This window comes from Maylandia zebra, linkage group LG23 (genome assembly GCF_041146795.1).
Source record: "Maylandia zebra isolate NMK-2024a linkage group LG23, Mzebra_GT3a, whole genome shotgun sequence".
NCBI lineage: Eukaryota > Metazoa > Chordata > Actinopteri > Cichliformes > Cichlidae > Maylandia > Maylandia zebra.
Window position 1 is genome coordinate 6,396,860 of NC_135188.1, and position 15,456 is coordinate 6,412,315.

Here is a 15,456-nt window from a genome sequence, read left to right on the forward strand (position 1 = left end):
TGTTGGGTTTTCTCTTGTTGCATTGAAGGGCCAGTAATTAACATGAATGACATACCATTACACAAGGAATGTGAATTGTTCTTACAGAATTCAGAGCATATCATGAAATATAATTAAATATAATTCAAATATGGCTCCAACTATTTGAAGGTGGAGCTTGGCATCATTAGTTTAAAAACTTTTACAGAGATAGTTGATTATAGTGCCAATGAAAGATTGTGTGGGTTCAAAGACCGGGGCCACAGGTAAAAGCTTTAGGCCTCTCTAAAATTACTGTGCATGATCTAAAGACAAAATTGCAACGGATCAGATGATGGTATAAAACTTCACTTGAAAGCAAAGTTTTTGCCTTTGCTGTCCATTGACTGAATTTTTATTGATGTGAAGGTTATCAGACTGAGGTGCAAAGAAGAAGTTTTGTCCCTCAGACTTGCATGAATTTTCTGTTCATCCAGTGGGATAAATTGGTTAAGAACATGCATAAGTCTGTCATAGGAAGCTCTGTTGTCTCATATTCTCTCCACATATCCTCTGTCAAATTCAAAATTTCAGTATCACCAATTAAGTCCAATTCCGTGTCTCTGTAAGCTAATTCTTTATATTGATTGTAATCGGTGACTGTCCCTTTTAGACCGTCTGCCGAGTAAGCCTTCCCCCTTCTCATGTCCACCCCATCCAAGTTTTCCTAGGGATCTCATCCAAAGTCTTCAGCTTTCTGCTTACTATGCTCAACCACCATCTCCCGTGTCTTGACTCTAGGGGGTCCAGTCAATGTCTCCTGCCCTCATCTGGGATTCTACTCTATGATGTAGCTTCTCATCACAGTCAAACCACCAAAAATACATCAATTCTTAAGTTCAGAGTTTTGTTATAAATTTGTCTCTTTTCTTCCAAAATGACATCGCCTTATTGGAATCAGGGATTTTTCAAGTCTTTTTTAAGCGTGACTTGTGCCCACCCACTCTCTGAAATATCAAAACCGCATCAGTATAAGATGCAAAAATAAATAAATAAATTAAGGAAAGGGGAAATTTGTACACAAACAACTAAATAATGATTTATGGGGGAAATTGAAGGTTGACAGCATTAACACTGACAGCTTGCTTTCAGGCCATGAGCCAACAGCTGGCTGTTACCAAAAGCATTAACAGGCTGTTTGATGCATTTTTTTAACCCGCTCTTCAATGATGTATTATCCTCAAATGAACAAAATATTCTCTGCCCTGTATCCATGGAATTTTAACAAGGTTTTTGCATGCAAGTTATTCGTTTTCGGGGACCTCAGAGCAGAGAAGAGAAAAATGATCCTCCTACAAATCTATTAAAATCTGGAAAACACACTCCAGGCATTCTTTTTCTGATACTGTTAAAACACTAAGGGTTTTGTCTAAGATTAACTGTTACCTAGAGGGGAGGTAATTTTCTCTAATGAAATTGAACAACCATTGGCCAAAAATGTCCATCAGCATTGATTCAGTGACTTAGATTTTGTGGATTTAAAACCTACTTTCTGAAACCAATTTCAAGAAAATCAGTACTATCAAAGTTAGGAGTCACCTGTTTTCTTTGCATCTAGTATGGCAGGGATGGCTATGGCAGATATCGCTAAGTTAAAATTCAAGTTCATAGTCAAAGCATATGTTAGTTAACTGATGCCTTTTCATGTATGCAGCATGTTACCAACCACTGTCTCATAAATAGTCAGAGAGCTTGAGTCATGAGAACAAATAGAGCCTATTTGTTTGTGTTCATATTAAATGCATGGACCAAATAACAAGTGGACCATGTTCAGATTAGGGAAACACATGCTGATCATGCACTTGATGTGTTTTGACTCGGCATGGTAATATTTGTGTAGCTCTATGTAAACTGTGAAACTTTCCTTTTATCATAAGCCATGCATTAATTGGTTATTTAACTTAAGTTGTGCCATGCATTCATAAAATCATATACATTTATATTTATATTTTATCACGATACCTCACTGGAAGTCCTTCCACCCCTGCAGTGTGGATTGCTTAGTTGTATTTTTCACTGCTCCACACCTCTCCTGGGCCTCCTGCACAGCCGAGCAGACATCTGCAGCAAAGATCCCCTGTGACGCCCATCATGGGATTAGAGAGCTGTTTGGAGTATCCGCATTTGATTTAAAGCCTGTGTCATACACACAGAATGCACCGAATGTGCAAGCAGGAACGATGTCACACTTCAGCATGTAAAAAAGCTGCTGAGCGAGAGCGAATTAAATGAGTTTGCCTCTCTCCCTATCTGCTGGCCTATTGCTTAGCAAAGTACGAGGGATAATTACTTGTGAGTGGGCTACAGTTATTGATGGGGTGGGGATGGAAAGAAAGGTTACACTGCTGTTTCAAAAAGCTTTATCTAGCCACATAAATAACTCCTTCATCTCTGTCAAGAAACACTGTTCGTTGTGCTCATGTGACTGAACTGCATTCAAAGCATCGAGTTATTGAAAATATTTGGCAGATAGTTTTGTGAATTCCATTACATGCTGAAGCGATAATTATTCTTAAGCCTCTCATTCTGAGAACCCACAGTTATAACACTGGCAGGGATCTCAACAATAGTCTTTCTTCTAATTAAATGTCAGCAAACCTCCTCCAGTGAGCCCGGTGGTCACTGAAGTGTGTTTGTTTCCCCTAAACAAAAACAACACAAATCATAAGTCATTCATTTGATGTCTTTGTAAAAGACAATGATGAGAGTAGACTATTTACTGAGCCGCCCACACACTTCCAACACACAGCAGCATCAATCAGCAGAAAGGAAACAAAGGGGATCAAGGAACATAAACAGATATGGAATGAAAAGCTGGCAATTTGGGCACCGAGGATCAGACAGAATGCAGAACAGTAGAGGCGTGTCTCGTGTTCCTGCTATTCTGAGAGAACGAATGTCTTTTTAAAACTAGTTGTGTATATTCACCAGAGTGACTGAGTGACAACAGCTGTCGGCACATCCTTGCCACTCAGTCCCTGAGTAATGATCTGCCCTGGCTCCAGTGATGCTGGGTGGGAAAAGGTGAGCATATAGAGTCTCAGTTATATAGCATACTGCAAGATGTCAGTTAGCTCAGTGTGACATCTCACTTTTGTGCGAAAATATAATAAAAAGTTTTTCCGTACTTTGAAACATGTATAAAGTTGATCAGATCATCAGTTGATCTCATAAAAGAGCCAAACTGCAAAACATGAGTTAAATTACTGGTGTTCTTTTCACCATAATGGCTTTATTTGGATTCAGTCCACACAAATAGGTATCACTGCTCTCCTTGTTTGTACCCTGTATTTATTTGTATTTTAGCATCTGTGAAAAATTAAAATATCAAAAATTAGTTCTTAGCAGCCCCTACATGTAAAGAGAAGTACCATATGGAATACTTGGAACTTGAAAAATACTATCAAATATTATTCTTATACACGTTTTGAAACTTCTCTCTTCTCTGATATCTTAAGCACATTTAAGGGTTTGTATTTGTGAGGGAATATGGTATGTTCAGGAAATGTAAGTCTTTTTTATTTACATGTTTTCTGTTTGTTAAGATTGGACTGTGTTATGACTCAGTCCAACGCCTCAGCTCTGCACCTCTCTGAAGAGTCGGCTGTTTTTCTTCTAGCGTTGTCCTGCTGCATATCTGTATCTTTTACAGGTCATAGCGTGTCATTTTTTTTAATGGCAAAAATGCCATCCAGAACGATGAGTAAAATCATCAGGTGCAGCAAATATTTAATTCTTCATCTCCCAATTGTAACTTTAAAACTACCCACACAGTGCTTGGAGTGAAACTGTGCTTGAAATTGCAACACATCGGCAAACCTTCGAAAGGTACTCTGCCAGTAAAGAAAGAGGTATGTCGGTTATTCTGTGCAGAGTATACAGTGAATCTGTCAAATTAAATCTATGTAAAAAGATGTAATATGATATTGAATCTCTGCATTGAGTCAGACTTACTCTCACACCACACTGGAGGGTTCTTCCAGTTAAAAGGGAGTTTTTCCTTCCCACTGTTGCCAAAGAGCTTGCTCATAGGAGGTCATATGATTGTTGGGTTTTTCTCTGTATTTGTTATCGTAGTATTGTCTACCTTACAATATAAAATGCCTTGAGGTGACTGTTGCTGTGTTTTTGGCACTGTATAAATAAATTGAATTGAACTGAATTACAAATCAAATTAGTTTTCTACAAAAGCTAATTTTCAAAGAACCAGCCAAATATAAGTGAATAGAGGGCGCAGAAGTCCATAGAAGCTGGGCTGATGTAGTGCACTGATCTTGTGGACCCTGTACATTTTTAATGAACTGGCTTTTATTTTTTTTATTTTTTTGAGAAAAACTCGAATGATTGTCATTGCCGATTATTTTCATCCTTTTGAGGCCATGAATATCTGTACTTAATTTTGTGTAATTCAGCAAACTGAATAAAGCTTTAGTTCAAGCTGTTGTAGTTAGGCTCAGCCCACAGGCTGATCTCAGTGACAGTTCAAATCAGCTGATGGCTCATTTGATACCTTTCTATGCACCAGCTGCCACATCACGTTCAGTAGCTGACAAAACATTGATGTTTTGCTCTACTCTCCACTTTATTTTACTCTATGCAATATTTGTCAACACAAGAAGAATAGTCTTGAAATCACCAAGTCTGCATTTCATCATGTGGGCACATTATCTTAATTAAATTCAACCTGTTACTTACTTAAATATTTTACTATAAACTAAAAGGGTTAACCCCTATTATGGCACTCCAAAAAAGTGAGCTGATGAGTTGTCTCAGTATACATCCAAGTGGCTCCAAATACCCCTGCTTTTCCTATACAAGCTTTCTGCTGCCATGGTTATGTATAGATGATGGTATTGACATTGACCAATTTGTGGTTTTACTGTTTATGCATACAATATGAGAAAAAGATGCTGAAAGCAAAGAAATAACCAATAAATCCACAGACATTCAGCAAAATAAGTTGTATTTTGGCATTTTGAAACATGGTCTTTCAAAGAAAACAGTTCTTCATGAATCATCAGATAAGTAATTACCTCCAAAGGTCAGAGAAAATTAAAAATGATCATTTCAGTTTATACTTGGTGTCTTTCTCTTCGCTGATTGGTAAACCCGTTTGCCCAGGGAAGGGAGCAATTTTTAGGAAGAAATAGGGGTTGCTGTAGACCCGCAGGGCCACAAGGACGGGAGTGGCTGCATAGACCAAGTTAGCTGCCAGCACCAACCAGAAAGCATCACTTGGAATGCGATACGGCGCTGTGGTGCGAGGGTGGAGGAATCCCCCGATGTGGGACCATTGGCACTGAAAGGAGAAAGAGAAAGAAAGAGGTCAAACTGTTTGCATATAGGAGGACATTACTTTACATATCAGCTTTTACTCGTCTCTTACTCTCTCTGCACACTGATGACAGATAACTTGATGCCTCAGTATTTCTTTCCAAAAATTATAAACAAATTTTTCCACTGTTATTAGTCTATTAAAATACACAAGATAAAGCTACTAACAAAAAAGATAAACGACATCTGAAAATGTCATCTTTATGTCTAACTGGAAGTTGGCTTAGAAGACAGAGAGTGTGCAAAAAGGCTTTAATCAAGTAGTTTCTCTTCTCATGGCTCCAATTTTTCTGTCAGAGCAATATGGAGAGAAAGCACCACCAGCTTGTTTGTTACAGAGAATATGCTTCAAAGGATAAATTTTGTCCAGGTCATTTTTAGAAAGATGAAAGCTCACTAGATGGAGTTAATTGCCCTGACATGTGTTGGACCGCTTCTTATTTAACATAAACGGCAGATGGAAAACTGTAATAGGTCAAAGGCAGCAATTATCGCAGCAGCTTCCAATGCAGAAAACTGTCAGTGAATCTTGCATCAGTATTCAAAGACCTGTAGCTTAAACTATGTATTCATAGTAATTTTCTTTATTTACAGTCTGTCCTCTGGTGGCGTTACCTGGATCATAGCTCCGGCAAGAAAGATGGTCCAGTCCGGCATCCATGTGCACCCAGGCTTGAGGAGACCATAAACAAAAGCACCCAGCAAGGGTAGTGCATAAAAGAACAGGTGCAGCATCTAGGGTTAAAAAAAAAAAAGCTTGCACCATTAGTCTAATAATATGATTTCATATCATATCTCACAATACTAAAAATGTATCTTTCTCACAGTAGGTAGTCTCTGTCTATAATATCTTGTATATTCCAGGATATATTGCTCAGGATATGGTTGGACGTGCCCAACAGAGCTGAAAGATTCTTCCATCACTGTCAGTCAGTGTTGTTGTTGAGCCCTGACCAACAGTCCAGCAGACAATTAATACAGTACATCCTCAGTCTCCACTGGCCCACATCGCACTTCAGCTACTCACAGTGAATACAGAAGAGGGCTGCTTAAGCCTCAAAATGCAAACACAGAGCGCCCTTTAATGTGCTGCAGAAAAGTAGCACTAATCGAAATAAAACCTAAGAGAATTAGTATTGGCAGGTATCACAATTAAAATACTCCGCTTTGTCCCTTCCAGTTATATCCTGGGGGTTAATTTAACCTTTTATCCCACAGTTGAACTGCATACATTGGATGAATGTACAATTAATTCAATAATTAAAATGAAGAGACAAAAATAATCAAAAGAAAATACTAAAATCATTAACTTTAGCACTGCAGTGTTTTGCTGCTTCTCAGCTATGCATGCTCTCTAACACAAATTTGCACCCTCAGCACAAATTACCATTTCCACACAAGGGTCGTTACAGAGAGAGTCTTGACCTTCAACTTAAAATATTTGGTGCATGAAAGCCTGTTTCCCACTTTATAAAAGCCTCAAATTATACCAGTGAACGGTTTCCTTTCATTCTCGGTCTTAGGTCCAGATGAATTCTAATGAGTTGAGCTCGGGGCCTGAAAGCCAATCATATATGCCCTTCAGTCTTTTGTTGAAATGCCTTCTTAGTGCAGCCACAGTAATCTGTCGCATATCATTCATCATCATCAATAAATGAAGAGGTCGGTTAGTTCAGAAACTGAGCAGGATTGCCCGGTAAGCCAAACTTCATTTGATTTCTTTGCACATGCCCATGAAGCCTTGGCAGTCACACACAAACGCAGATCTGCAAACATTGCTAAACAAGACGCACTTCCACATGCTGCACACGCATCTTCCTCCCGCCCAGCGAGATGCTGATGGGAGGCTTTGGGCAGGGATTACCTTATCAAGTTCTCAGCATGCGGTTCATCTGTCTGATCATTGACTCTCAATTGTGCCTGGACTGCAGTCCAGACAAGGTCTTTGGATAACCTATTGACAAAGCCATGTATGCCAAACAAAGCACAACAAAACCCACGGCTACACAGGGTCAGAGGAAGAAAATAAAAAGACAGCAGACCAATGCCCGTCAAAGTAATAATGTGTTATCCATCTTAACCAAATGAAAGACAGACACAAAGATCCGCTGGCCTCTCAACCCACGCTCGTTATTGCTGTAATGATGAAAAAGGGCCTTGTAATCAGCTGCGAGTTGAAAGAGTGGGGGAGATAAGGGCAAGCTTCCAGCACGCTCATAGTGAGATCCATGAAAGCAGAGGTCCATTATGTGGCTTGTTATTTAAAATAGACTGGAGAAGAGCTTTCAGGTGTTCCAGCAACGGCAGGCAGAAAGGCTGAGTGTGGTGAGAAAATAAAACACCCACCATAACTCTAGGGTAGCCCACAGGATCCTTCAGGTAAGGTTCATACTGCTTCAGGTATATGAAACAGGCTTCAAGTGGAGAGTCCAGAGCCACCTACAGAGAGCAAACAACATAACAACAGAAAAACCTTACAGTGTAGTTCAGTTTAAGAGAACAGCATAAAATACCAATGCGTAGATCTGAACGATTCTCTTCCCTTGTCAAAATAGCAAAATGAACATCCAGAGAAGATTTGTCAATGTGACTAAACAGAATAACACACTGAGCATGGTTAAAGGAATTGTTTGACATTTTGGAAAACATGTTTATTCACTGTATACTGAGGGGTTCGTGAGTTTCTGCCTGCACTGTGTCACACCCTCTCTAAATCTCCCACTCTCTTGTCTACCCTCTTTTTAAGTCTGTCTGTCTTCCAGGAGTGAAGAAGCTGTCAGAGTTGTTTGACTGCACCTTGAGCAGGAGTGTCCAAAAAAATATAAAATGGGGAATATCCCAGGAGTCAGCCTGCATTCAAACAGTCAATTTTGTTTAGAAAGTTTCCCAACTGAGTGAAGTGACCTGGAAGTATCGACATCGCAGTAATAACAAGGTCGACTTCTATAAATGTTAATATGCCTGCTTTTTTAGAGCTTTTAGCATAAAATAAACTGGACTCTTGGTTATGTGAAGGAGGAAATGTGATCAGTGTCAATTAATGTGGATTTACATAGGTAGTTGCTGTATTGCCAGGCTTAAGGAGTATGATTGCTGAGCTATTTTAAGTCAGTCACAGAAAAGACCAATAAAGAAACGAGATACACTGAATCCAGGGTGAAAGATCATATGACTAGATGTGACCTGACAAGCACTTCATAACCTACATATTATATGTCTTATAAAAATACTATTATTTTAACTCCAGCTTTTCTAATAAGATGATGCTTCTTATCAGTTGTTGTCTTTTTTCACTTTCTTTTAAAACTACAGTTGTAGTCCTTCATTAAAATCTCTTTAAAATTTTATATATGACATACTAACCAAGCCTCTCAGGATGGTGAAGGCCATGGCAGCTATCAGGAGAAACAGCAGAATGATGTCCAAAGGACGCCAGATCAGCTTCAGGCTCTGAGCATGCTGGGCCTGTGGAATGTTAAGAATTTGTCGATATGTGAAGAGGACTCAAAACAAATATATTCACCTCCTTCTCCTTCACTATGAAAAGTATTGATTGCAGGTGCTTTAAATTAAGTCAGCCTAACTTGAATTGAAATGAAGACCACAACAAGTTATAGCTCAAATACAGCTTCCCCCTGGCATAAATAAATGTGCAATCAAACAATCATGGCTCAGGTGTCTAAATGTTGAGCTTCATCTATGTTTTTTTATCAACTCTGACTGTGAGGATAGCATGGAAGCAGAAAGCTGAGTTAAAGGAACGGTGCCGGTGAGATAAATTGGCATGGAACTGGAAATCTGCAGAACTGAGGCCCTTTAAGACTCAACTGGAACAAAATACTACATAATATGATAGAAAAAGCAAGAATCTGAGATTTAATTGTTGTTTTTAAAAAACTAACAGATTCAGCAAGCACACCACTCTAACTACACTAATAGTCGCACAGATTTTTCATTGTTTGGATCACATTCACCTGAGCAACAATGCACCTCTAAAGCCCTCCACAATCATATAAATGTCTAATTATTCATGTTCTGTACTTACATTGTATCCACCAATAAGCGGTCTATCTTTTGCCCGAGTGAATAGAACGATTGCTCCCAAAACAGGCATCAAAAGAAAGAGAAAATTGAGCCAGAAGGCTGGATGGATCTCTGACCCATATTTACCTGCCACAAAGAGAAAGATAGACACTTATTGTCAGCATGCACTTAACTATACAAACACCGCCTGTAAACATCTTAATGTAAATGAGCAATTAAGCTTTCTATTAAAACCTCAATTGTGATACTCGAGGCAAAAGAGAGATGTGCAGCGTATCGATGCTAACATAACAGAGCGAACATCACGTTGCCTCCAGACAAGTCTGGGCTTCTGACGCTTATGTATGCAGTTTGAAATGCCAACAACAGATGCTTTAAGTCTGTTTGCTGCTTTGTTCTGTGAGGTTGTGATGGCAGGCGAGACACGGGGCATGTGTGTTTAGTTGGCAGGCTGAACTGTGACACTGATGGTACAAGGCAGGGCAGATGTTTGCCTGATTAAAGCTTGTCATCGTGGGACAGACAGAAAGCGGATTGAAGATGCGGCTCACCTGCCACTATCCCGACAATAAACACACTCATGTTGGCACACAAAGAGCCAGCCCAGAACAGGCCCAGAGTGCGGTAGGCTTTCCTGTGAGAGAAACAGAAAAATACAGAAAAAAAGACCAAAGAGATCAAATGAGATGGAAAGTTATATGTTAAATTTCAAGGCTGGGTAAGTTTAAATAAATGATATTTGAGAACTTCTCATATCCATCCTACAGATAACACAATGCCTAGCTCACTTTCTAAAGTGACAAAAGGCTGATATTGTTTAAAAGAGGATTTAATATCCATGATAGCGCCATCCCCAAGGCTGTGCTCCCCCTGAACTCTTGAACTCACTGGCTGCACTTTATGACTAACTCACTCAAGAGGAGGCTTTCTTTTTTTGTTTTCTTTTTTTTTAATCTTTTTTTTCTCGAGCCGTTGTCTGGGATTTATGTGATAAATCCACCCATGAATTTCTAAAGTGAAACACATCATTTGCTCAGTTACTATTTCTTTAGAAAAGCTCAAATACAGGAAAAAGATAAGCCTGAAGCTTGACATATGCTGTAAAAGAAAAGTTTATCTTTGCACTGAAATGCATTCCTACTGCTTTTAGACTGTATACACAGACAGTTTTCATACCATCCTGTGTGTGTTTTCGCATTTTGAAAGGGACCCTACCCTGTAGATCTCTCTATTGTCATTTAATGCAGACATTATGTGATGTGATTTTAGCATCACCCACCTGTCTGTTATTCTGCTGATCATCATCAGGTACATGATAAAGTGTGCTATTCCATCCCAGTAACACATCATGATGCCATACGACGTTCCAAGATAGGGCTCTCCCTGAAACACAGAAGTTGTACACATGCCTCACAGCATTATTATCATGTTTGCTTAACATGGTTATTTGTGCTTTGATCGGTGTTTGTTGGGTTTTGTTTTTTTTTCAGAATTTCAGAATTTTAAATGTTAATAAATAAGAATAATAAGAATAAGAATAAAACCTACCGTCTTCTGGTAAAACTCCATAAAGCCAGAAATAATGCCATCATATTCCAGAGCACTTGTCAGGTCAATGATACATGTGAAAGAAAACTCAGCAAAAACTGTGGGGGAAAAAATGATTTAATGGATATTTAAAAGGCTAACCTGTGTGCTTCATACCAGAAGCCCTGTAATTTCAGCTCTGTGCCTGTGTGTAGGTGATAATTGGTAGTGTACAATATCTTTAGAACCTTGAAAAACTCGGAAGGTTAAGCAGCTTTGCTCGCTTTGAAGGCACTATAATATTAAAAGTTACTCTTTTTGCATATTCTGACACCTGAATTCCTCTATAAATTAAAGTATATTAGAACATGACATCAAATCTTTCTAGATTTTCTGAGCCTTTTTCATTGTTTTTTTGTTTAAAAGGTTTTCCTTCAAATGGCAGGTGATTGATTAATGGAACAGCTTGGGGAGAAAATTAAGTCTTGAGCAACGAGGTTGACTGTGCATGCTTAAATCGAGTCCATGGTGAACAGACTTCTGTCCTTAGGTTAAGGACCCAGGAGAACTGAAAGGTCTCGTCTAGCAAATAATATTTAAGAATGAAGCCACACATACACATTATTGGCATGGAGGGCTTACTATTAATATAAACTGTAACAATAACACTGTTGTTATGAACTATTATTAATACTACAGTTTACATTCTATTCAAGCTCTCTTTGAGAAATTACAAAGTCTGAAGTGTTGCTTTAGACCCATATTGCAGCATTAAAATAACAGAATGCAATGTGCTATTCAGTATCATTTGCATACAGTATGTTTCATTATAAAACAATTGACCAGCAACTCCCTTTCCAGATGTCCAGATTTTATCTTAGGCGTGATCTAATTGGCTTGGAAATGATGTGATTGTGAATGCCACTGAGCAGCAGCATGACTTTTGGTAGACCATCTGGTAGAGTTATTGTGACAGAATAAATGATTGCTATTCTACAGCACAGCATAGCAGTTATTATAAAATACAACAGCCAACTTCTACACATTGCAAACTGCTGTTTGTGCATACTGTACTGCTGATTAGATTGCTACTTCCATTTATGCATTGTGCACTGTTGCAAGTGTTAGTACTTTTGCACAACAGCAAGAAGCTTGTGGGTTTGAGTCTGCTGATCAACTAGAGCCTTTCTGTGTGGATTTTCCAAATTTTCTCTGTGTTTGTGTGGTTATTCTCCAGGTTCTCATACATCTATGAACAGCCTCAAGTTTATTGGGTTTTTTGTTGGTTTTCTACTTTATTTTATTGTTTCATTGTAAGTTAGCTGACTATCTGGATCACAGTTACAAACTTTCATGTTGCCCAGTACTAATATGTGCAGGTTACAGCCCCCTGTACAGGATAAAGTGGGTATAATCATTGATATATAGAAAAAAATACACGTCTGCAGTTTAAGTCAATTAAAAGAGAACACCTGTGAAAGCCATTACAATGATCTACCACCTGGCCACTGCAGAATCTGTGTTTTTATACAGAAACCACTGTTTCACATATTGTCTCCCTCATGTAATCCTGAGGAGCTCCACTAGGATTATCTCTGAGATCTAAGAGGTGATATAGCAGAGAGATTGTGGCCCTCTAGCAATGAGAAAAGCCTGCCACTTCTTTTCATTTAATGTTTTGGCTCTTATAGACAATACCAGCACTGCCTTGAGCACCCACAGCCAATAGTTTAAAATTTCCACCCAAATAGCCTAGCCCCTAGCATCTGCTGCAGGGATCAATTTGAGGGGGGAACCCTGGGGTAGAGAGGAAGCTCAGTTTGACCGGTCACACTAATTCACATTACAGCACAAAATATTTTAGAATTCTTTAAACTTGCATGAAAAGTGCACAAGCTGCTATTGTTATATGACCAAAGTGACTACAAAGGTCCTCAAATTATTCAGACTGAGTCAGTAGGGCAATCCAGATTCTACTATACAGGAGCAACGACCGTGTCCTGTATTACGAAATAGCTGTGACCTTTTTTCTTAAGAAGCAATCAAAAACTCCGTTTTAAAAGAATAGCTGAAAGGTTAAGTAAGTGCAAGAGCTGTGAGGGTTGTCAGTCTGCAGGGAGCGTTTGGGTCAGTCACGCTTTAGAAAAGCCTGGTAAAACGTTGCTCTGAGCCTAATCAGTCTAAGCTGCTTTCAACATATCAGGTGAAATCACACTGAATACAATTCATGTTTTCACGCTTCTGTAAATCCTTTTGTGGGAGTTGGAACAATGCATAGCAGTCATTAAAATTCCATAGTGTATTTGGAAATGCAACGCAAGTAAGTTGAGAAATGCACATATTTGCGTTGATTACCAAAGAATAAGAAGTCTTTAGGTGCGTTTCCACGAGTGATGAGGAAGTAGAACAGAAACACAATCACCAGCACAGCAACACCAATCTCCAGAATCACATAAGGCCTGTGGAAACAGAGAAATGTCAATGTGTCATAAGAAAATATCCATTTTTTTAACACAATCTCACTGCTGATGCTTTTAGATAGCAAGCTATCTTTGATATATATATATAGATATATATATACGTACGTACGTACTTTCCCACAGTCAGTATTCATCTGCTATATCTCATCTCTCTTGGTGTAGTAGCTAAAAGCACATCTTTACAAACTTTAATCAATCATAGGCAGAGGTGTGGGATGCAGCAAGCTAAGGCCATGTTAGTTCAGCATTGCCCTCCATGTTTACTGGTCAAAGGTACCTCCGCCTTACACTGGAAAAGATTAATGTGCTCAAGGTATCTCCTAGTAAACAACATTGCATCCTCACAAAACTCACAGTGTGTGCTCACAGAAGGAAAACAAATGCTATGAGAGCAAAGGCATGCTCCCTAGCTACCCCTCCAATTCAACAGTACAGGAAGATTTATGCACACAATACCGTTTGTTTGTGGAGTGGAAGAGCACAAGGCATATTGTATGTCAAGAGTAATTTATCAAACTCTTCTGTGCAGTCCATATTGACTGTCAGTGTCCACATGGGCAAATAAATAAATAAATGTCTGTGTGGAGACATATTCACATAGGAAGAATAAAAAATTCTGCTGAAATGCTTTGTGGGTGAGGGAAGACTAAAACATGCATATTATCACCATCTTTGTTTATTCCGGCTAAAGCATTATAATGTTTATCCATCAGCTGCTGACAATCTTATAAAGACAGTATCCTAATAAACAGGCACAAGAGATACGCCTTGAATGAGAACGTGATTCCTTAGAGCTTAGAAAAGCAATTACCCCATCATCATATCAGTCATATCATTATGCCCACAAACTTTGCCTTCTATTTGCTCCCTTTTAGTTTCTCCTTTCCCTTCAAGAAATGTTAGCTTTAAAGAGTTTGCACAACTAGCATATACACTCTTTAAACTGATGTCATAGAATGTACGGGGTTGAATATGGTCAAGGATTCCTCAGCTTGTTATACATACTGTATATCACAGTCACCAGTACTAATGCAGTTTGAGTTTTAAGCTTACAGAGTCCTCTAGTGGTAGAAAAGTATACCAGCTGTCACCCAGTGATACTGGAAGGATTTCTAACATTACTGTATATTAACAATTATTCTCATAGTTTAAAAAAATGCATGTGTTGTGAGTGAATAATATATAACGTGTTACAATGATTTCATGGGAAAGACTGTATGTATTAAGGTGATAAGAAATCAGTACATTTAATAACTTACTCTTGAAGCTCAGAGATGGTGTTCATGGCATAGAGGATGCCAAGGGCGGAAAATGAGAATAGAAAGACAAAAATCTCCATCTCTTCAATAGCTGTTCAGCGCCCTCCCTGCAGGATTCACACTAAGGATGAAAATATAATGCAATTATAAGTGAATAGCATTCTCATCCAGCAATAAAAACAAATTTAAATAGTCGACTGAGCCAATATTAATAACATCAGCACATTATTAACTTGAAAACTGAAATTAAATGGTATTAAGCAAAATTAGATGAATGAGTTCCACAAAGTATCATTTAAAATGAAACCTTAACAGTGAAATAAATGAAAAAGAAGGAGAGCAGGGTCTTACCGTCTGGCTACGTTTGGTGAATTAATCAAATTACTGCTGGCCCGAGGCAGACATGGCATTTACTGGGGAAAGAATGAGTGGTAACAAAGAAGCTTTTGGGGGGAAAGTTGGGCAATTTGGTTTTGTCAGAGATTTACATAAGTCGTATTAGATAATAGGCCTACATTCCATATTAGGCCATGCAACGTTTTCAGCTTACGTATACTGATTATGTGAGGCATTTAATGCTTAGTTATATGAAATATGCCTTCTCTATACTCAGACATACAATACAACAGTGTTGAACTGATACGATATAAAGCGCCTTGAGGCGACAGTTGTTGTGATTTGGTGCTATATAAATAAAATTGAATTGAATTGAATTGACTTGACTTGAACAAAAGCTAAATCAAAATTTGATTTCAATTAATGAACCCTTTACACTCTAAAGTTATGAAAATGTC

General features: G+C 38.5%; 1 protein-coding gene across 1 annotated transcript; it reads right to left on the minus strand.

Moving 5' to 3' along the window:
- Positions 1-4,964: 4,964 nt before the first annotated feature.
- On the minus strand, positions 4,965-15,081 carry tm6sf2b (transmembrane 6 superfamily member 2b). Its single transcript, XM_004554880.3, has 11 exons — positions 15,014-15,081; positions 14,663-14,783; positions 13,279-13,382; positions 10,945-11,042; positions 10,676-10,779; positions 9,948-10,030; positions 9,398-9,522; positions 8,716-8,817; positions 7,699-7,791; positions 5,968-6,087; positions 4,965-5,317 (listed from the first exon to the last, which is right to left on the minus strand). The coding sequence occupies exons 2-11, from the start codon at positions 14,740-14,742 to the stop codon at positions 5,081-5,083; spliced, it is 1,146 nt and encodes a 381-aa protein (XP_004554937.2). The 5' UTR covers positions 14,743-14,783; positions 15,014-15,081; the 3' UTR covers positions 4,965-5,080.
- Between the last annotated feature and the right edge of the window lie 375 nt (positions 15,082-15,456).

Bases quoted from the DNA above. Each gene is read 5' to 3' on its own strand.
- tm6sf2b (XM_004554880.3), bottom strand. From the start codon at position 14,742: ATGGAGATTTTTGTCTTTCTATTCTCATTTTCCGCCCTTGGCATCCTC. The intron at 8,818-9,397 runs GTAAGTACAGAA...AACATTCCACAG, and splicing joins CGCTTATTGGTGGATACAAT to GCCCAGCATGCTCAGAGCCT. The intron at 5,318-5,967 runs GTAACGCCACCA...TTCTCCTTTCAG, and splicing joins TTGCCGGAGCTATGATCCAG to TGCCAATGGTCCCACATCGG.